The following is a 23699-nucleotide window of genomic DNA, read 5'->3' as shown; positions in this document are numbered from 1 at the left end:
GATGAAGCCTAAATTGACAAGTTTTTAAACGAGGAAGTCTAGCAAGTCACATGCTTCAGCAGGTGAATGGAATGACATGTTTACTTCAAATGGCAGAAACCATCCAAAAGGCCAAATGTTCCCTTTGGGTCTTCTTGGTTAAAGTTAAAAGGGTCACTGAACAAAAAGATTCATTCTGTTCTTGTGCTTCTGATGTCAACTACAGTAGACACAAGCAAGATAAAATGCAACATCTGTTCCTGAAAGACATATTGGATGTGGTACATCTTCTGACCTATGATGGTGCATTGTTTTTGGTCAAGTTGAAGATTTTCAAGATCTAGTTTGCTATGGAATAAAATGGATTGTCCTGTTATCTCATTATCTCATGTAATCTTTCCTTTACTTGCGATGAAACAGTTGTTAACATTTGACTAGTTCCACCCAATAATGCAACTTTTATGAATAACTAAGGGACTACAAAACTCTCTGAGAGGTTTAACTTGTTTTGTTTATTTGTAGTTTTAAGACAAGACAAGCTGAGGTGACCAGGGGTTGTTGAGTAAAATTGGTTTGAAAATGACGATGTGCAGGAAACTCAACCTATCTCAACCTGCAACAGAACCAGAAAGATTTTTTAAAGTTCTTAATACTACTTTCAAGATAATTTAGTTCTAGATTGTAAGGCAATTGTTTTCTTTAGTCCAAACAGTATAAAAAGGCTGGCTTCAATACAAATGAGACTGCCATCTCCAATTCTTTCTCTCAGAACTGATGGTGGAGAATTCACACCATATTGTTGCAAAGGAAATTGGGCAGTCTATCCTACTGCCATTCAGTAATATCATGTCTGATTGGTATCTCACTGTTGCTCTATATCCCTTGATTTTGTTAGAAATGAGAACATCTGTTTTTCACCACCTATCCACCAAGGACAGTAGCAAGAAATGTGCAGCCTCATCTCCTCCATTGTGTCAATTTTCCTTGTTTCTTGGGAAAGATTCACTACCCACAGAATTGTCATGACCTGCATCAGACAATATAGGCCATCTGCCTTAGAGCTACAGACAAACATTAACTGCAGCTAGCTACTGCTAAGATTGAGTCCTTACTATGGCCCCCACAGTCCATAACATGTTACTCTCATTTCTCTGCATTGAGTCATAATCAATGAATGAGGTTAATTGTGCATTTTAATCACTTGGATCATTTAGCTCCCAGTCATCTCTTTCACTTTTTGAGTAGACTAACAGCCTCTATAATTGGTAATAAAGTTGACTTTGAAATTTTATTTCAGATACTGAGTTGACAGTGCTATTTTAGAACTGCAAATTAATGAGGTATTGATTTCTTTTGCCTTAGGGAAGTGTTCAAAGTAAGAGGGTAATGCACATGGACCTCTCCTCTGTGTAGCCCTCGGCACCATCTTTCAGGTCCAGCTTTTCCTTCCAATCAAACAACCAATTTAAATGTGGGACGGAACTTAGAAACCCCACTCCAGACATCTTTTAATCAAATTGTTTTTTTTAAATCCGGATGATCTCCAAACAAATCATTTATGGTAGACTGTTAAAGTTGCAATAATTTTCATTTTTCTGCACCTATCTAGAGTCTCTTTGATAAGTTAAAAGTAAATTTATTATCACAGTATGTACACATCACTGTAAACTACCCTGAGATTCATTTTCTTGTAGGCATTCACAGTAGAACAAAGAAATACAACCATATCAATGAAAAGCTACAAAAACTGATGAACAACCAATATGCAAAAGACAAACTGTGTAAGTACAAAAAATGATAAATAATAATAAATAATACTGAGAACATGAGTTATAGAGTCAAAGAAAGTGACAGCACAGATTGTGAAAACAGTTCAGAGTTCAGGTAACTGAGGTTATCCACACTGGTTGAGGATCTTGATGATTGAAGCGTAATAGTTGTTTTGAACCTGGTGATATGGGAACCAAGGCTCCTGTACCTGCTTCCCCATGGAAGCTGCGGGAAGAGACCATGGCCTGGGATGGTGAGGATCCTTGTTGATGGATGCTGTTTCTTTTGCAGCGCTCCTTGTAGATGTGCTCAGTGGTGGAGAGGATAACTGACAGAACTCAATGATGCATACACGAGGAAATCTGCAGATGCTGGAATTTCAAGCAACACACATCAAAGTTGCTGGTGAACGCAGCAGGCCAGGCAGTATCTCTAGGAAGAGGTACAGTCGACGTTTCAGGCCGAGACCCTTTGTCAGGACTAACTGAAGGAAGAGTAAGTAAGAGATTTGAAAGTGGGAGGGGGAGGGGGAGATCCAAAATGATAGGAGAACACAGGAGGGGGAGGGATGGAGCCAAGAGCTGGACAGGTGATTGGCAAAAGGGATATGAGAAGATCATGGGACAAGAGGCCTAGGGAGAAAGATAAGTGGGGGGGGGGGACCCAGAGGATGGGCTCTTACTAGCTCTTCTTTCAGTTAGTCCTGACGAAGGGTCTTGGTCTGAAACGTCGACTGTACCTCTTCCTAGAGATGCTGCCTGGCCTGCTAAGAACTCAATGATAACTGACAGAAGTCTTGTTAAATATTCTTATGTCTTTAGTGAGGTGCTATTTCCTATAGAGAGATACCTGGTGCAGTCCAAATGGTGTCCAGCTTCCCAGAGGAAAGCTGTGTTATCCTGTGGTTGTACATTGTTTAACGAGATTATGGCTAAAGACCAGGCATGGTTCTGAGTATATGCAGCATCTTAGATGAGACAGTAAAGGAAGAAGCAATTATTTACATTATGTTCAGAAATCAGCCAATCAGTGTAATTAACCATAGACAGAAGGGTCAAACTGCCCCAGTTTAAGAGAAGAAAATTCTCAGCCAAGGCTAAGTTTGGTCTCCTGCAAACACAAAGCTTTATGGTTGATGTGCCATCGTAATGCAATAGAACACACACCTTGACTAAAGCGTTATACCTCCCTAGCCACTTTTTGACTGGCGACTGATTTACCTACTAATCCACTCGACCATGCAAAGTGAGAATCTGTAGAGACTTGGATCATGTTACAGTAACATGTGATTGTCACAACATGAAAATGAAACTAGAAGGCCTGGTAGACTGGTACTGTGACTATTCTCTTCCTCCAGAGATGGGAGCCGAGCCTCATTACAAACTTTAAAGAAAGCACTTGCATTTATGGTTCATCCTTTGAACATTACAAAGTATTTCTCAAACATTTAAATTCCTTTAAAAGAGTCCTTATGGTTAAGGAGGCCTCTTGGCCCATCAGACACATGTTGTTACTCTGTACAGCAATTCACCTAGACCCATTCTCTTCTCTTTACCAGAGTCCTACAAGTTTTTTTTTGTTTCCTTTTGGAATGCTTGATCTGCTTTATTTCCATCACAGGCAAGAAGTTGAAACCAATGCCATAAAAGTGGAACATAAAATGTTCTTCCTCATCTGCCCCACCTCTCTCAGCCAAAAGTTATTATCTATGTCTTCTAAATTTTATAAAGAGAAACTTTGTCCTATCTAAATCAGTCATAGCCCTGTATTTCTGTCAAATCTCCCCTCATCTCCTCTGCTTCAATGAGAACAACACCAGCTTCTCCAACCTAACCTGCAGTTGAAGGTTCTCTTTGCTTTGGTAACTACCCTGTTTGTTCTGATGCATTTATTTCAAACTACAGGTACCTCTGTTCCTGCAAAAATCCCTCAAGTGTAGGTGTGCGTGTGTTTACGAGACACACACGCACGCATGCACTGGATTACAGAGGGGGAATTTCCAGAGTGCCTATGAGATGGCTTTTTAGAGCAGCTCGTGGTTGAGCCACTAGTTGATAGCTATTCTGGATTGGGTGCTGTGCAATGAACCAGAATTGATTGGAGAGCTTAAGCTAAAAGAACCCTCGGGGCAGGTGATCATAATATGATCGAATTCACCCTGAAATTTGAGAAGGAGAAGTTAAAGTCAGATGTATCAGTATTTCAGTGGAGTAAAGGGAATTACAGAGGCATGAGAGAGGAGTTGGCCAGAATTGACTGGAAAAGAACACTGGCAGAACACTGGCTTGAATTTCTGGAACCAAAGAGGAAGTAGTATTCTAAAGGAAAGATGACACAACCGTGGCTAAAAAGAGAAGTCAAAGCCAACATAAAAGCCAAAGAAAGAGCATATAATAGGACAAAAAACAGTGGGAAGATAGAGGATTGGGAAGCTTTTAAAAACCAACAGAAGGAAAATTTAAAGAGTCATTAAGAAGGTAGAGATGGAATATGAAAGTAAGCTAGCCAATAATACTAAGGTGGATACCAAGTGTTTCTTCAGATACATAAAGTGTAAAAGAAAGGTGAGAGTAGATATTGGACCTCTGGAAAATGATGCTGGAGAGTTAGTAACGGGGGACAAGGAAATGGCAGATGAACTGAGTAAGTATTTTGCATCAGTCTTCACTGCGGAAGACACTAGCAGCATGGTGGAAGTTCCAGGTGTCAGGGAGGATGAAGTGTGTGATGTTACCACAAGTAGAAAGAAGGCTCTAAGGAAACTGAAAGATCTGAAGGTAGATAAGTCACCTGGACCACATGGTGTACACTCCAGAGTTCTGAGAGAGGTGGCTGAAGAGATCGTGGAGGCATTAGTAATGATCTTTCAAGAATCATAAGTTCTGAAATGACTCCAGAAGACTGGAAAATTGCAAATGTCACTCTACTCTTCAAGAAGTGACAGAGGCAGAAGAAAGGAAACTATAGGCCAGTTAGTCTGCCCTCAGTGGTTGGGAAGATGTTGGAGTCGATTATTAAGGATGAGGTCTCAGGGTACTTGGAGGTACATGATAAAAATAGGCCGTAGTCAGCATAGTTTCCCCAAGGGAAAATCTTGCCTGACAAATCTGTTGGAATCCTTTGAAGTAACAAGCAGGATAGGCAAAGGTGAATTGGTTGATGTTGTGCACTTGGGATTTTTCGAAAGGCTTTTGACAAGGTGCTACAAATGAGGCTGCTTAACAAGCTAAAGCCCATGGTATTACAGGAAAGATTCTAACATGGATAAAGCAGTGGCTGATTGGCAGAAGGCAAAGAGTGGGAATAAATGGAGTCTTTTCTGGCTGGCTGCTAGTGACTGGTGGTGTTCCACAGGGGCCTATGTTGGGACAGATTCTTTTTGTTATATGTCAATGATTTGGATGATGGAGTTGATGGCTTCGTTGCAAAGTTTGCAGATGATATGAAGATAGGTGGATGGGCAGGTAGTTTTGAGGAAGTAGAGAGGCTACAGAAGGACAACACAGATTAGGAGAATGGGCAAAGAAATGGCAGATGGAATACAGTATTGGAAGTGTATGGTCATGCACTTTGGTAGAAGAAATGAAAGGGTTGAATGTTTTCTAAATGGAGAGAAAATACAACAAAAATGAGGTGCAAAGGGACTTGTGCAGAATACCCTAAAGATTAACTTGCAGGTTGAGTCTGTGGTGAGGAAGGTAAATTCAATGTTAGCATTCATTTCAAAATGACTAGAATATAAAAGCAAGGATGCAATGTTGAGTCTTTATAAAGCAATGGTGAGGCTTCACTTGGAGTACTGTGAGCAGGTTTGGGCCCTTAGAAAGGATGTGCTGAAACTGGACTGGGTTCAAAGGAGGTTCACAAAAATGACCCCAGAATTGAATATCTCGTCATATGGTGGCTCTGGGCTTGTATTCACTAGAATTCAGAAGAATGAGGAGTGACCTAATTAAAACTTAACAAATGGTGAAAGGTCTTGATAGACTGGATGTGGGGAGGATGTTTCCTGTGGTGGGAGAGTCTAGGACCAGAGTACACAGCTTCAGAATAGTATATGTAACCTCTCCACCCCCACCTCCCCCACTTTCTGCCAAATGCATCAACTCACATTCTCCACATTATAGTTCACCTGCCTCGGTCTGCTCTTTCCTTTCAGCCTAATATCTTACAATGTTTTTAATTGAGACATGTGGCTATAAATGTGTACAGTGAAATCCAAACGACGAGTGTTCAGACTAGTCACATATTGATGACTGAGGGAGAAGCCTTGCCCATCTTTGAGAGGCCCTATTCTTCTTTGATTGTTTATATTCTCAGCCTAACATGGCGTATACATTTAACATTCAGGACACAGACACACAGACACACACACACACACACACACTTTGGGCCAATTGCACAATTAGCCTGTCCCTAGATCCTAAATGACAAGCAAACTACAGCAATGGTGAAAAGAGGAATCTTCAACATTGTATTCTCCTTCCTGTCCTGAGGAAATCTTAAAGCAATTTGCAACATACTGATTCCTAAAAGTAACTTCAGTTATGTGGGTTACTTGGGGCAGCAGGACCTTGCAAAGTGGACTAAAAAGACAACTATATAATCCTGTGCTTGGTAGTGGTCTACTTCTGTAGTCTTCATAACAATTAAGAATTGTTTTCTCTTCCACAAACTCGACAACCCTTGCCTTGGCTGAAGGCATTTAGCTTCTTTCATTTGGCAATATTACAGTTGTTGCCATGTCTGTAAGATCTTGGCTTGATTCTGAGGTTGAGCCCCTGGGAAGTAGGCTTGGGAAGTCATGTCATCGCTACTAGAAGAATTCCAGGAGTTATATTAATGCCATTGATGACATACTAAGATGGCCTTTCAATTACTGAAGTTATCATACTAAGAAAGGCCTTAGGAGAAGTGGAGATTATTTGGAGTTGGCAGTGAATTGCATTTTGTAAGAGCACTGAACAGTATAGTCAATTCCAAGCCTTGGATCACAACTCATTGGAGCTTGGGTTCTTGAAATTTTGGTCCATAATTAATATACAACTTGATCCCTCAACAAGAACAAGGAATGGTTAACAATAAATGTTAAGGCTTTATAAGGCATTGTTCAGACCATATTTAGGCCCCATATCTGAGAAAGGAGGTGTTGGTATTGGAGAAGGTCTAGAGGAGGTTTATGAGAATGATCTTGGAAATGAAAGGGTTAATGTATGAGGAGCGTTTAATGGTTCTGGACCTGTATTCGCTGAAGTTTAGGAAAATAAGTGAGTGCAGGGGTGGGGGGGGGGGAAGATCTCATTGAAATCTACTGAATACTGAAAGGCCTGTATAGTGTAGATGTGCAGAGGATGTTTCCAAGAGTGGGAGAGTCTAGGACCAGAGGGCACTATCTCAGAATAAAGGGACATCCTTTCGAAAAGAGATGAGGAAAAAAAAATGCAACATGCAGGTGGTGAATCTGTGGAATTCATTGCTACAGTGTGCTGTGGAAGCCAAGTTATTGGATATATTTAAAGCAGAGGTTGCTAGGTTTTTGATTCTTAAGGGCATCAAGAGTTACAGGGGTTGAGAGGGAAAATAAGTCAGCCATGATCAAATGGCAGAGCTGTACCGGGTACTATTTCAGAATTACAGAAAGATAACGATAAGAGGGAATGAAGAGAACAAATAATTTTACAGATCAAAGGTAGTAAATATAAATAAAATAGAATGGTTAGCCTGATGCAAGGAGAAAATAGGATAAATTCTTAAAGTGATACAGAACACTTAATAAATAATAGGGCTGTACATTCTTAACATTTATTTATATTATTTAACGATACAGTGCACAGTAGGCCATTCTGGCCCTTCAAACCATGCCAGCCCAGTAACCCCAGACAAATCCGATTAACTCTAAATTAATCATGGGACAATGTACAATGACCAATGAACCTACTAATCAGTACCGTATGTCTTTGGACCGAGAGAGAAAACCAGAGAACCCGGAAAACCCCACATATCTCATGCGGAGACCGTACAAACTGCTTATAGAATAGCACCAAACTGAACCCCAAACTCCAGAACGCCACCAGCCGTAATGGCGTCACGCTAACCGCTGACCCCAGGCTTTCTATCAGCATCAAATTTACAAACGCTGCACTTGGTAAAGTGAATGGATGAGCAGACGGCAGGTGGAGCATAATGTGGAAAGTTGTATGGCCTCCCTCCCCGGGTGAAAAAATAGAAAATGAGGTATTTTGTTTTAAAATGGTGAGAAATTTAAAGTTGCTGGTGTTGTTAGAGAGCTGGGTATCCTTGTATATAATAATTTGAATGTATCTACAACTTCAATCAACATAAAGGGAGCCATTCAGTCCATCAAATAAATCTATGGCACCTACCAGAACAATCACATTCACCACTTATTTTCCCTTTTGACTTATTGTTCCTACAGTTCCATCAACTCCTTCCAGACTTCATCATTTACCTACAAGGAGAGGTAATTTACAGTGGCCAGTTGACTTGCCAGCTCACATACTGGAGAGGAAACTGAAACTACCGGAGGAATCCCATGTGAACCCAAGGGAAAATGAGTGAACTCCTTATAGACAGCACCAGAGGTCAGAGTTGAACCGAGCTAGCTGGCGTTGCGATGTGCGCCACTGTTCTGATTCAGCAGGCAACTTGAAAGGGAAAGGGTGTGGTTACTTCATTGCAAAAGGACTTGAGTGCAAGAGCAAGGATGTCTTGCTCCAATTTAACAGGGCCCTAGTGTACCGATCCAGTTCCACTACTTTAGAATTAGTTTTATTAATGCCACGCAAGGTACAGTGAAAAACTTGTATTCCTTACTGTTCAAACAGATCATATCATTGCACAGTGCAGTGAGGTAGTACAGGGCAAAGCAATAACAGAATGCAGAATACAATGCACAAGATACATAGAAAGTGCAGTGCAGATACTTTGGACAACATACACAGAAGTTCACCAAGTTGATTCCTGAAATGTCAAGTTTATCAGACAAGGAGAGATTAAGCAGACTCTGCCCATACTCCACTGAACTAAGAAGAACTAGAGGTGGTCTCAGTGAAATGTTCAAAATTTCCTGCAGAGCTTGATGGAAAGAGGCAGGGCTCGGCTGTCTACAACTAGGGATCACTCAGAACAATGGACCAGCCATTCAAGATTTCCGAATATCAAGAGAATCAAGGGATGAGGTTCACAGGAAAAGCAGTGGGCAAATGATTAGGCACAATCTTATCGAATAGCACAGCACAAGTGAGAGCTGAGGGTCCTGCTTTCTCCTTATTCTTCTATGTTCTTTTTTTCTTAATACGTCACATCGGAAATGGAAGCTATTTTCACCAATAAGTAATTTGTTAGCATGTCTGTGATTGCAGAAATTTCTCGATGTTGGGACCCATGACCCCCTACCCCCAAGTCTATTGATATAGGATGAGAAAAGTTTGACCTTCCAAAGTTACATCTTTACAAGTACTCAAATTATGAAAGGTATATAAAATAAAAGACCAAAAGAGTTTTCTCTCCCCCCCCCGCCCCAAACCAAGGATGAAAATGTAAAATGCATGCGGGCATGGGTTTAAGGTGAAAGGAGGAAAGTTTAAAGAGATTTTGAGACTTTTTTTTAAACACACAGAATGGCAGGTGCCTGGAAAGCACTGCCGGAGAGGTGGTGGTGGAAGCAGATATGATAAGGATGTTTAGACAGGCACATAAACAGGGAACGAAGGGCTACACGCAGGGCCGGGGCCCCTGGGCTGGAGGCCCTGATGGGCCCCTGCTAACACCGTAAAACGCTGCTGTACCAAGCAAAAAAAGGCAAGAACAAGAGCAAAGGTCGTACTGGTCTAAGTATCAAAGCTGTGGACCAAGACATTGGTTTAGTCTATAAACTTACAGGCCTTAAGAGGGAGGACAGAAAGTAATGCAGATTCTTATTTTGAAGGACAGCATCTAAAGAACTCAAAAATTGACCTAGGCTTAGTTGGCTTACTAAAGTTATGAGGGAGACGAAGTATGATGTACCCAATCTTGAATCTTTATTTAGCTATTGCTGCACAGACCATAGGCCATATTTCTCAAACAATGCCAAAGCATTTTTATCTAGGTATTTTTCTCAACCGTGTGTTCCGAGAATGTAAAATGGAAATGAGAGACAAAAAGGCCAAGAGAGATGCCACCATGGCAAACTAGGAAACTTGACTCCAACAATCTTTTTGAAAAATGAGATCTAGGACATACTAACCTATTGCTGTACTGTGTGGCTTGCAGAGTAAAGACCACTTATTACTTACTAGGTTTGTAAACTATTAGCCTATTGCCACAAAAACAGGAACAGCACTGACACACAAGCCTAGATATTTACAAAGTCAGATGCTTGTTTTTCAAAATTAAAGCCTAGTTCTTCTGGATTTCTTTGCAGCAAAGTCCTCGATCAGATCACTAAAATCCAGTTTCCGAACAAGATCACTTTCAAGTGTCATCAGAGTAAGACGACTCAGCCTGTTCTGTCCCATTGTGGATCTGGGCCTATGTAGCTGCCGTTATCAGGCCTGCCAAATATGGCAGTGGAGCCTTGGATAGCCAGTCCTCTCGCGACCAAAAACTTCACAACCACCAACACTCTTCTCAATACGTCGGTCCAGTAGACACACTCTGACTCAAACTGTTTTTGCAGTTCTGTATCTATTCTTCCGCTGTCAGAGGCTAGTGTTACATAGGTCAGTAACGTTTTCCTGTGGTGTTCGCTATTTTCATGCTCTCCTATGTGCTCAGCGGCATGTTTCCAGTCGCTAAAGCCAGTTTCGAAGATGGTCAGACAGTTACCATCACTGAAGATGCGGCATGCAAAACAAAACACACAGCCGGTGGAAGGGGAATATAAGAGCCACTGCCTTGATATGTACTCACCATTTACCAGCTTGCGTTTGAAGTGAAATTTGGAGAAAAAACATCTCTGCTGTTTGTATACTCATTCCAAAGCTTTGATATCCACATCCTTATTCTGGAAGGACTCTGGCCCTTTCATAGCCCAGTATGCTTGGACTGAATCATCTAACGTTTCCTTTCCCCAGCGAGCAGGATCAGTGCTGTAAGGATCCTCAGTAGCAGTAACGTTAACGTTAATGGCGACCCGACTTGGTTGTTCAGAGGCCTCTGTGGTTGGGAATCCCAAAGTCATGCCCTCTGCCTCTTCAACGTTAGCTGCTGACTGTGGCAAGGACGGTGGTCCTGCACTAACGCTGGTGCTAGTGCTAGCTGTTGAACAAGTCTCCATTTGTCCACTGGTCTCAGACTGTGACAAGAGCGATGGTACTGCTGCATCATCGAGAACAGGTTTAAAAAATTCTGTCAAGTTCAATGTCTTTTTTAATGCTTCTTTCTCAAGGTCCTCTTTTTCGTGTTTCTTTTTTCTTTTCTGTGCTCCACTCTCGTATTTTTTTTGTCCGTCATGATGATAGCTACCTATTTTGGGCCCCTCTGCAGCTCGGGCCCCTGGGCTGCAGCCCAGCCTAGCCCTGGCTACACGTCACATGCAGGCAGATGAACCTAATTTAATTCAGCATCATGGTTCACTTCATGCACTGAAGGGCCTGTTCCTACGTATGGTTCTGTGTTTAAAATAATTCTGCAATAGTTTTAGAAAGATTCAGAGTGTAAGAAGTGCTAAAAGAATTTATTGGATGGTATTCAGACAATGGCTTCCATGACAGTTCAATGGTTGGAAAATAGCCGTCAATGTAATGGGGAAAGGGTTGAGGAGTGGTACCGGAGGTTTGGAAAAGGGACTTCCCATGTCATGAATGAAAAAAGACAGATATTGCTCAGGCCCGTGCTGGTGCCCATGGCTATGCCTTTGATTTGTGAGAAGTCAACCAGGTGGATGAGAGTGTTGCTGGCAGGAACTGGTTACACCTTTGTTGTGGAAAGAAGTGGAGGGCTTTAAGACCTTCCTGATGAGGTGTATAAAGACTGAACATCCATTGTGAAGATGAGGTGGGCGGGGGTGGGGGCAGTGAAACTAGAAGTTGTCCAAATAGTGGAGAGCATGCAAGGTATCCCGGATGTGGTTCGGAATGAACTGGACAAGGGGAAGCAGTGTGGACTCAAGTTATGAGGTGAGGCATTTGTTAGAAAAGCAGAAACACTGTCCCTACCAGCACAGTGCTGCTTCTCCACCTTGAGTAAGAGATAGAAGGGGGAAATGTGGAGTTAAGGCACCATCAGGTTAGAACAGCGGTTTCCAGAGTAGGTGACATCACCCCTCTGGGAGCAGTGGCAGTTTCTAAGGGGGCGATAAGGATAAAGAAGGCAGTAGGGGGCACTCAGTAGCAAGGGGGCAGCTGAGGGATTACAAGCCTAATTTAAGAAATAAATTACTTTTAAGTATTTGAGCCTCAGTATCTCATAATTGATTAAGATGAGCATGTAATCACCTCACCTCTTGCTAACCCATTGTTCTCTTAGACTTTGCTTGAAGCATGTTATGGTTGCTCAAAAGTAATGTGACACTTCTGTACTCGGCAGACCATGAGAAATCTGGACTGAAGAAATTGTGTATTTCCGGGCCCAGCCCATGCATTATTGATGTTCAGGGTGTTCGCTAGAATGATTCCCATATTCATCATGCAGTGATGCACTTCCTGGGAATTACGGTATTAAAGGGAAATGGAAAACACTTCAACACGTTTCCCAGCACTGCACAACAAAACAGTGATGGTTTGTATGTTTCATACAGCATCTCATTTCTCAATGCTAAACCCAGAAAGCCCCAAACAATTGCAGAACTAGTTCCACTGGCAGTAAGGGAGGCTCTGAGTACAGTTATGCACAAGTCACCAGACCAAATGATGAAAGTAATTCCGCAGAGCGACAACTCTGTTCAAAGATGAATAGATGAAATGTCTGACACATTGTGTAACATACGCAGGACAACAGAATTTGTTCAGCATCAACCTTGCTTCCTGGTTATGTTTGTTTCATAAATTATAAAAGCATGGTTCAAGAGTTGTTATTTGCAAGGGGACTAGAAACAGATACGAAGGGGAAGTCAATATTACGGGTTGTTGAGCAATTTTTCCAAAGAGAAGGACATTCCCCTCACCAGCAATCTTGCTTGAGCAACAGATGGGGCACCAATAAGGCTGATTTATACTTGTGTGTACAGGCTGCGCCGTAGGCCTGATTTATACTTTAGCAAAGCCCTACGCCATAGCGCATATGCGTAGTTGTGTCTGCATCGCTCTGCAATTCACGGCCGAAACACTAGTTGGTGGGGTTTCTGCGCCACTGTGTTGAGTTTCTTTGTGAGAGACCTGGACGAGGAAATGCATTTCAAATATTTTCGGATGTCGGCAGGTAGATTTGATGATTTGGTTCATCGTCTCCAGCCTTTTATTTCGCATCAGTGTACAGACATGGCGGAGGAAATGCGATACTACCAAGTGGACCAGTCACAGTTGTTGCAGTCTGCGTCGCCACGATGCACGAGTTACATTTTTGGGGAGGTGCACGTCACCCTACGGCGTACATTTGATGCACAAGTATAAATCAGCCTTAAGTGTCAGGACACAACTGTGGAGTAATTTTTTTTGAAGTTGTAAATAATATATTTACCATTCACTGTGTATTTCACAGATAATGTCTTTTCACAAACAGAACAGTTTGAACACTTGTTGCACACAGCAATCAGATGGTTATCAAAACGAAATGCCTGACATGCTGCTATGTGCTCTTTGAAGCTGTGATCAAATTCTCAGAGGACTTGGATGCTTTATTCAGTAATCAACTGAATATTAGGCATGACATTGCTTATTTGTCCGATTTATCCACAAAGATAATTAAACCAATCTTCATTTGCAAGAAAATTATGTGAATCTTCTGAATGTCAAATCAGTCATCTCCACATTTCTGTCCATGCTAATCCTATTTAAGTGCAATATTGGCTGTCACAAGCTTTTCCAATTTCTGAGCCTCTCTGAGCTGGAAGAGATAGATGATGATCTTCATGTATACCCAGCCCATCTGGGTGAGCTGCATAAAGACTTCAGAGAGATTTCAGGATCTTCTCTTGATCCAAGTTGTGAATTGGGTAATAAATCTACTCCAAACCACTTGTAGTGAGGAAATAAGAGGAAAGATGGAGGAAGAAGTGCTCTTGCTATAAAATGACTGAGCTGAAGCCAAGGTTCAAATAATCCTATCAAGACTTTTAGTTGCAGAAAGAAATCTCTGAATTGTGGAAAAATTGTGGACAAACATCTAGATGTTCTTTGCCTTTCCAACGTCACATTTAGTGGAGCGTGGTTTCAGTGCAGTTGCCTGGCTTCTTTCAAAGCAATGACACAGACCGTGAATTACTGAACATGGGGATCTGAGACTCATTGAGTGATATTCAGTCTGATGCTGAGAAGCTGATATCACTGCACCAAGCCCATCCATCTCAGTGAAAGGTGAAAAAGCAATGAAATAGTGAGTAGTTGGACTACTGATGTACACTCTAAAATTGTTGATGAAAATTGTCTTTACTGTAATTATTTTATTTGTAGCTTTCAATAGGTTTGAATAATTTTTGCAATTATTTGGCACTACTTTGAATTTGCAGTTTCTATTTCCTTTTGATGTGCATCATAAATCAAAATTCTTTCTAGCTTTTATATAATGTCACGAAAGGGAGGGGGTGAGGGGTGCTGGGGATGTGGTCTGGGAACCAAGGAAGTTTGGAAACCACTGGGTGAGAGGTTGTGGAGGGGAGATCCCTTGGCATGATGAGGTCTGTGACAGTGTGGGAGATGTTGGCCTGGTGTTTGTCAGTGGTTTCGCGATCCAGAGGTAGGTGGTCCCAGTGCAGGGTTTTGACCTGAAATAACAAAAATTCCTCTCTTCACAAAGATACTACTTGACCTGCCGAGTTCTTTCAGCAGATTGTTTTCTAAATCTTATTGTCCAGCACCAATTTTAATGATAATCAGATGTATTGAGTGTAGCCGACGTACAATGGCATTATGTGAACTAACAGTCACTGGAATTACACATCTCTCTCTCTCTCTAGCAACTCCTTCCCTTCCCCATCCCACCCCAACACAAACAATTAACTGACTTCAGCCAGATGAGTACACTTACTTCCTGTTCCTCTCTTTCACCACCATCCTGGTCATGCTCTGGATGCACTGGGCCCGGTAATTTTCATAGTGTACATCACGTGTCACATCCTTCAGGTCCTGCATGTGTGTTCGGATCAGCATGTTTCGTAACTTGACAAAGTCACAGTGAGTTGGATTCTCCACTGTGAAGAGACAATGGGACAGAATAAAAGGATGTGGATAATATATAAAAAGAACTGTGCTACAGAGCACTTCATGGATACTAAACAATCTTAATCTTCCAAAAGGACCACAGCCTTGCTGTGGTTGGAGGCTTGCGTGCTCAATGACGTGGAGAGCTCTGTTGGCTGGAGTCAGGGCCTTCTGCTTTAACTCTTGGTAGGGTTACCCATGCTAAAAGGTCAAAGGGTAGAGGACAGACTAAGGGTAGTCCCCTGGTCCTCCAGGTTTGGGAGTTCAGCTCAGGGATGACAAACCTGACTGGTAAAACAAAATTGTTACAGAAAGGGCAGTGAAGAATCCTTCTACATCTGAGTGTGATAGTATTCCTGAACCTCCACCCGGGACTTGCACGACTGACATTGTGTAAACTGAAAGGAAGCTACTGACATGACAAAGGAAGCCCTGAACAACAAGAGACAACTGACAAAGTCCCAAAGCAGATCTCAGTTCAAGTCCCTTTGCCTCCACAGATGATGTTTGACTGGCTGAATTCCTCCAGCAGCTCGTCCTTGGCTCCAGATTCCAGCACCTGCTATCTCTTGTGACCTCAGCGAGACAAATGACCTGTCAACCTGCTTTTGGAAGAGACAAGACCCTATAGACTCCTTAATATCCATTTGAACAGATTGAAAGCTCTGCTGTAACATCTCAGCCAAAGGGCAATGTGTCCAAAGCTGTGACACTTCCTCAGTTTACAACTTTAGACCCTGAGTGGAGTGTTCCCTCACCCTTATGACTCGGTGGCAAGAATGTATCCAAAGTTGTTTTGGAAAATGAGACACTTTCAGGGGTTCCCAGTCTGGGGTACATGGACCCCTTGGCTAATTGCAAGGCTTCATGGCATTAAAAAGGTCAGAAACCCCTGCCCTAAATCTTCAAAGGAGTCTTTAAATTACCCAGACCTATTTCAAATGATCTGCATCCCAGATGAGTTTGGACTGAAAACAGGTTGAAAATAGGCAGATTTCTCTGATGGGTTTACCTCAGAGTGGTACAAGTCCCTGAAGACACAGCTAGCCCCATTACTACTTAACACCTTTAATTGGATCTTGCAGAGAGGAGAAACTCCACCTTCCTGGAGAGAAGCGATTATTTCAGTTATTCCTAAAGAGGGTAAAGATAAACTAGAATGTGGCAATTATCGGCCAATTAGTGTTCTTAATTTAGATTACAAACTATTTACATCTATATTAGCACGCAGATTGGAAAAGCTTTTACCTGGCCTAATCCATTTAGACCAGACTGGATTTATTCAACAAAGACAAACACAGGACAACATAAGGAGAACTCTGCACATATTAGAACAGGTTAATAAGAACGAGACAGAGACAATGGTAGTAGGATTGGACGCTGAGAAAGCTTTTGACTCGGTTAGTTGGGCATTCCTATACAGAGTGTTAGGAAGATTCGGCTTTCAAGAAAGGTTTATTAAAGTAATTCAGACTCTATATGACAGCCCTACAGCCCGAATTAAGATAAATGGGGACCTCTCTGACTCCTTCATTTTAGAGAGAGGCACTAGACAGGGATGCCCAATTTCTCCTCTCCTTTTTGCGCTATATATTGAACCACTTGCCCAACTAATAAGACAGAGCGAAATCGTAAAAGGTATCAAGGTGGCAGGGATTGAACAGAAAGTGGCGTTATTCGCAGATGATGTTTTGGTCTATCTGAGTGAACCAGAAAAATCATTTATAGGATTGTTTACACTGTTGGATGACTTCGGGAAAATATCAGGTTATAAAATAAATGTAAAGAAAACGCAGGTTATGTCCCTAAATTATACACCATCCAAAAAATTGCAGGATACATACGATCTTAAGTGGGAAGCTAAATCATTAAAATATTTAGGAATAACCCTGCCAAAGGATCTTTCAACACTGTCACAGGTAAATTATGGGCCATTAATCTCAGAGATAAAAGCAGATATGCATAGATGGAATCTTATCCCCTTTTTAAGTTTAAATTCAAGGATAAATACTATAAAAATGAATATTCTTCCTCGGTTATTATATCTTTTCCGTACTTTACCAGTGGAGGTGGATGATAATCAATTCAGGGAATGGGACAAATGGATTTCCCGCTTCATTTGGCAAGGAAGGAAACCTAGAATTTGATATAACACCTTACAGTTAGGGAAGGAAAGAGGAGGTATGGTTCTTCCTTGCCTGAGAAATTATTTTTATGCCGCACAGATAACCCCTCTGTTATATTGGTGTAATAGGGAATATAAGGCTAGATGGAAGGAAATAGAATTTGGATTAGTTGACAGTTTTCCTCTTCAGGCCTCAATAGCTGACAAAGGATTGATGGCCCAGTTGGAAAAATTTAATAATGCTTGGATAAATCTTACATTAAAAGTATGGCAGAAGGTGGTTAATTCATGTGGAATTAATAACATGCTAAAACTCTTCAGATGGTGTGCATATGATACCGAATTCCTTCCCAACAGAGGAGATAAAAGATTTGAGCTATGGATAAAGAAAGGTCTTACAACCTACCTCTCAGTTATAGATAAAAGAGTATTACAAAGTTTCCAAATCCTGCAGGACAAACATGGCCTAGAACATAATGACTTTTTTAGGTACCTTCAAATACGAAACTATGTTAACCAGAGTTGTAGATATACAGACCTATCAACAGTAGAATTAGAATTTTTCAAGATTCTGAATTCGGCTTGCAGTTCAATACCTAGTAAATCAGTTTCTCGCCTATATAATGCACTCTCCCATGCTAAAAATGTAAATACACTGTATATTAAAGAGAAGTGGGAGAAAGAAGCGGGGTTGGTACTTTCAGAGGAGGCTTGGGGGAAAATCTGCAGCTTTCAATGGTCCTCGACTAATTCTTTGACTTGGAGAGAACATTGTTGGAAAAACATTATAAGATACTTCAAGACCCCATATCAGGAAAAATATAAAGATACAAATGTGATGTGTTGGAGAAGGTGCGGCTCCAAGGAGGCAAATCATTTTCATATTTTCTGGGATTGCCCTAAATTAAGTCTATTTTGGGAAGGTATTCATAGAACATTAGTTAAGGTACTTAGGTCCCAGATACCTCTGAACTTTGAGACGCTCTATTTGGGGCATGTATTGTTCCTTGAACAGAAGGAAGATATAAAGTTGCTGCAGGCCCTCTTAGCGGCAAGTAAGAAATCAATCACTAGAAAATGGCTAAATCCAATACCACCTACATTAGAAGATTGGTACGCAATTACCTTGGAAATATTTAAAATGGAAAAGTTGACCTACTCCCTGAGAACTCAAAAAGAAACATTTTATCAAATCTGGAATAAATGGATTGAATATATAACCCCAATGTGAGCAGACTTTAGATGACTCTCCTGATGATTTATATTGCTCTTCTCATCAACACAGTAATATTGCTAACGTAAGCACCCCTAGTCAAAATGTTTGTTGTTTTTTTTTGGAAAATAGAGAATTAACACAAGTAAAGGGAAAGATTTGGGAAAGGGATAAAAAAAAATGAAAAAATTAAGTAAATAAGTACATAGGGATTGGATAATTATGTCTGCGGGCAGGAACAAGCACGAACAAATTGGGATATAAACACCTATAATGGTTGGTATATAGGCTTGTATGCAACATTTTGGACCAGTGGAAGTGGTCCAGAAGGGTTGTATGGAAACTATTATTACCATTTTTCTTTACAACTAATTTCATTACTTAGCCTAATAGGTTAGATTTACCACAGTACATAACTATCTATTTAAATGTTTATTTTGCTTTTATATCATCTCAATGTGTACTTAAGAATGTATAAATAATTGTAGTTTTATACATATAAAAAAATGGAAAAGGTTATATGTGTGAAAAAAGTACATGATAATTGTGAACTCCTTATCCAAATAAAAATAAAATTAAAAAAAAAAGAAAATAGGCAGATTTTCCCTTTTTAAAGCAGATTTATGGGATAACGTGAATACTTTGCCTGGGGCCTTTGACAATAGACAATAGGTGCAGAAGTAGACTATTCGGCCCTTCGAGCCTGCACAGCCATTCTGAGATCATGGCTGATCATCTACTATCAATACCCTGTTCCTGCCTTGTCCCCATAACACTTGATTCCCCTATCCATAAGATACCTATCTAGCTCCTTCTTGAAAGCATCCAGAGAATTGGCCTCCACTGCCTTCTGAGGCAGCGCGTTCCACACCTCCACAACCCTCTGGGAGAAGAATTTCCTCCTCAACTCTGTCCTAAATGACCTACCCCTTATTCTTAAACCATGCCCTCTGGTACTGGACTCTCCCAGCGTCTGGAACATATTTCATGCCTCTATCTCATCCAATCCCTTAATAATCTTATATGTCTCAATCAGATCCCCCCTCAATCTCCTTAATTCCAGCATGTACAAGCCCAGTCTCTCTAACCTCTCTGCGTAAGACAGTTTGGACATCCCAGGAATTAACTTAGTGAACCTACGCTGCACCTCCTCCACAGCCAGGATGTCCTTCCTTAACCCTGGAGACCAAAACTGCACACAATACTCCAGGTGTGGTCTCACCAGGGCCCTGTACAAATGCAAAAGGATTTCCTTGCTCTTGTACTCAAGTCCCTTTGTAATAAAGGCCAACATTCCATTAGCCTTCTTCACTGCCTGCTGCACTTGCTCATTCACCTTCAGAGACTGATGAACAAGTACTCCTAGATCTCATTGTATTTCTCCCTCACCTAACTCCACCCCGTTCAGATAATAATCTGCCTTCCTGTTCTTGCTCCCAAAGTGGATAACCTCACACTTATTCACATTAAACGCCAACTGCCAAGTTTCTGCCCACTCACCCAGCCTATCCAAGTCACTTTGAATTCACCTAACATCCTCATCACATGTCACACTGCCACCCAGCTTAGTATCATCAGCAAACTTGATGTTATTCACAATGCCTTCCTCTAAATCATTGACGTAAATTGTAAACAGCTGTGGTCCCAATACCGAGCCCTCTGGCACCCCACTAGTCACCACCTGCCATTCCGAGAAACACCCATTCACTGCTACCCTTTGCTTTCTATCTGCCAACCAGTTTTCTATCCATGTCAATATCCTCCCCTCAATGCCATGAGCTCTGATTTTACCCACCAATCTCCTATGTGGTACCTTATCAAATGCCTTCTGAAAGTCAAGGTACACCACATCCACTGGATCTCCCGCGTCTATCTTCCTGGTTACATCCTCGAAAAACTCCAATAGATTAGTCAAGCACGATTTGCCCTTGGTAAATCCATGCTGGCTCAGCCCAATCTTATCACTGCTATCAAGATATGCCGCTATTTCATCTTTAATAATGGAGTCTAGCATCTTCCCCACTACTGATGTTAGGCTAACAGGGCGATAGTTCTCTGTTTTCTCCCTCCCTCCTTTCTTAAAAAGTGGGAGGAGTAGTGAGAGCTCTGGAATATTGGGTGTAGCTGCTGAGTTAGAGAAGATGCCTCACTTTGTTTCTCAGGTTACTGCTCAGGTTAATGCCAGTGACGTGATGGAAACAAGCTCTTCCTGAGGCTAATTGCTGCAGGGATTTCGGCTGAAAGAAGAATGCTCATAACTATCATGTAAAGGGTTATGCCCTGGACAGTGGTTAGATTATTGGTGTGAAAAAAAGCAGAAAAAAAAACTAGCTTTTAAAAAAAAATTGTTTTGCAACAGAGGTGTTTTGTAAAATTTGCAACGGGGTGATATCCTGACCGAATGTGTTGTAGCCTGAGATTCCAGATTCCAGAATCCTAATTGTATAACAACACACACACACACAAAATAGGTTATTTAATTGTAATTCTTGTTAATGAAGAACTTAAATTAAAACACTAAAGATAGATTTTATTTTATGGGTCTTGTGTGGAAAATAAATAATATGAATTCTTCTGGTAATGCACCCAATAATAAAATTAACCTTCATTATGGAATGAGTCAAGTAACCAAGCATTAAATTCTGCAATTGTCTGATTTAAATTCACTTCAGCATTGTGTATGTCAGCATCAATGCTGAACAGGAGGTGAAGTACCTACTTTCACTTATTTTTTAAAATTTATTGATTTACGGGATGTGGATGTCGCCAACTAAGCCAGCATTTATTGCCCATCCCTAGTTGCCCTTGAGCAGGCGGTGATGAGCTGCCTTTTTGAACCACTGCGTTCAGTGTTCGAAATGCTGAGGTAAAATGTGGAGAGCTCTCTACAGCCTTGCATTGAATGTACTTTTACCCTTTAGTCTTATTGTTTGACGAGGAAGAGCTTTATGATATTGTTTTCAGAAACGGCTCACACATCTATTTTGGAAATCCGAAAACCGAAATTAAAGGGATTAATTTTGGAAAATCTTTTCCCACACCCCTTAAACCAGTGGGGCAAGACACCACCCAGATTCATCAAAGAGTACACAGGATAATGTCTGTGCATTACCTTCTACAATTCCCCAGGGATACAGTCGTCCTCGAACTCTCCTTCCTTTGGCTTCAACCACAGTGTTGCTGCCGATCACAGTGAATGGGATGCTTTCCTGGAGCAGACAATTAAAGTCCACATGAAAAGGAATTGATTAAGGGTGCAACATCTCTTTGCAGACAGAACCTTGAACACTGGTAACTAAGTGGGAGCTAAAATCGAGTCAGTAAACTGCACACCGAACTTTAGGAAGCCTCTAGGTAGAAAGTGGGATTGGCTAGAGAAAGGGCCATTGTCATCTTAAGATCATGGGCAAATTTAGCTAAATTTTAGTCAGAAGGGATTGGTATCAGTCTTTTACAGGGGTGAAACTTTCCAAACAGGATCTTCAACCTGAATTAAAGGCACTATCTCACATTAAAGACTTGCATTTGTAGATCAGCTTTTATGAGCTTAAGTTATGTGAAAGTGTTTTACAGTAAATTCAATTCTGTTGTAAGCTAGAGAGTGTGCAGAAAATACACTAGCATTGGAATGCTTGAGTTACAAGGAGCGACTGGATAAATTGGGACAGTTTTTCCTAGAGTGAACTAGACCGAAGGGTGACCTAACAGAGATTTATAAAATGATGAGGAGCGTTGATAAGGTGGATGGTCAGAGGGTAGAGGAGACTAAAACTAGAGACATAGTTTTAATCGAGAAAGGAAAGAGTTAAAGGGATTCCAGGGGGCAAGTTATTCTCCCAGAGGCTGGGAGGTATCTGGAACAGGCGGCCAAAGGAAGTGGTGGCAGTAGGTATAATTAACATGTTTAAGACATTTGGACAGTTTCATAGATAGGAAGAGTTTAGACGATGTTGGCCAAAGTGGGCAAATGGGACTAGCTTGGGAAGGCATCTTGGTTGGCATGGATGAGTTGGGCCAACAGGCCTGTTCTGTACTGTAAAATTCCACGCGAGCCCTCTGTTGGTCAGGGTCAACTACGGATGTTGTGTCTTCAAAGGTTCAAATTAATGTCAGAGAAATGTATACAATATACACTCTGAAATGCTTTTTCTTCACAAAACATCCATAAAAACAGAGATGTACCCCAAAGAATGAATGACAAAGTTTCACCCCCCCCCCCCAGCTGTCTCAGCTGTTTACGCAAGCCAAGGCAGTACGATACGGAAAGCGAGCTGTTGCCCGTGCAGCAGGCTCCCCCTCCCCACGCAGCTGATGTGTCTAAAGGAACAACAAAGACCGATATAGTCTGGCACCAGCGGCGTTGCGGGAGTTGCCAGTCAGCGTTGAACTCAGCTCTGGACTTTTCCTTGGGGTTTACTCGCAAGGCCTTTCCCACCAGAGGGTACAGCCACAAGGCAGCGGAGGTTTTCCTTCTAGGCGAGCTTTCAGCCGTGACTGATGAGCACCATCTGCCTGAAGTGACTGGGCTTCAGGCCCCAGAAACTCAGCTTTTGCTGCTTTTCCTATCAGCAGAAACGGTTCCACCAGGCTCAGTAGCTAAGCTACACGTGACGGCCAGGAGCTGGAATAGTTATCAGAGGCTAATGAGGTGCACACAAGTGGGAGCATTTAATAGGTAGTGGGAGCTTGTCCACACTACTTCCGCTGGCTATGACAACGTTAAGGAACCATAATTCTAAGATTCTGTAATAAAATACACATGGCAGCCAATCTGTGCACAGCCAACTCCCACAAAGAACAGTTAGACAATGGTCTAACTGATTGTGTGCAATGATACTGACTGAGTGACAAGGAGGACTGAAAGAACTTCCCCAATAGTGTATTGAATCTTCTAAGCATACGCCAGTGACCACCGTTAAAAATGAAGACAGATAATTGCTTGAAAGATTGAGGAATTACAGGCTGTGGGGAAATGGCACAGAAGCGGAGTTGAAGCCATGATCATATTCATTATATCTGGTGCACTGTAGCCATTAACTGCAAAGAAGAGATTTATAGCACATTTTGTGCCTTTTGTGTTCACGTTAACACCCATTGCGTGGAATTTGGTGGAAAAAAAGTTGGATTGTGTTCGCCTGCAGCTGTACTAGTGCGTGATGAGGAATTGCTGCGGGCTTGTTCTTACAGAAATGTGGCTCCAGGACATCACCCCATGTACCATAATTCTACAGGCCATGGCACTCAGGGACTTGGGCTATATTATTTTTGAGACTGTATGCTTTTCCTGCTGTTGTAATTATATGTGTGACTGTTG

General features: G+C 41.5%; 1 protein-coding gene across 4 annotated transcripts in view; it reads right to left on the bottom strand.

The window, feature by feature from the left end:
- The window catches only part of LOC134337005 (septin-4-like), a 106158-nt gene that overhangs the window by 13053 nt on the left and 69406 nt on the right, over positions 1–23699 (bottom strand). For all 4 annotated transcript variants that reach the window (XM_063031748.1, XM_063031747.1, XM_063031745.1 and 1 more), the window contains 2 exons: positions 21498–21594; positions 14875–15037 (listed from right to left, as the gene is read on the bottom strand). In XM_063031748.1, the coding sequence (XP_062887818.1) occupies positions 14875–15037; positions 21498–21594 (260 nt within the window). The remainder of the gene's footprint in view (positions 1–14874; positions 15038–21497; positions 21595–23699) is intronic.

The sequence above is a fragment of the Mobula hypostoma genome, chromosome 23 (assembly GCF_963921235.1).
Source record: "Mobula hypostoma chromosome 23, sMobHyp1.1, whole genome shotgun sequence".
In the NCBI taxonomy this organism is placed as follows: Eukaryota; Metazoa; Chordata; class Chondrichthyes; order Myliobatiformes; family Myliobatidae; genus Mobula; species Mobula hypostoma.
This window is presented reverse-complemented; position numbering and strand designations above follow the sequence as displayed.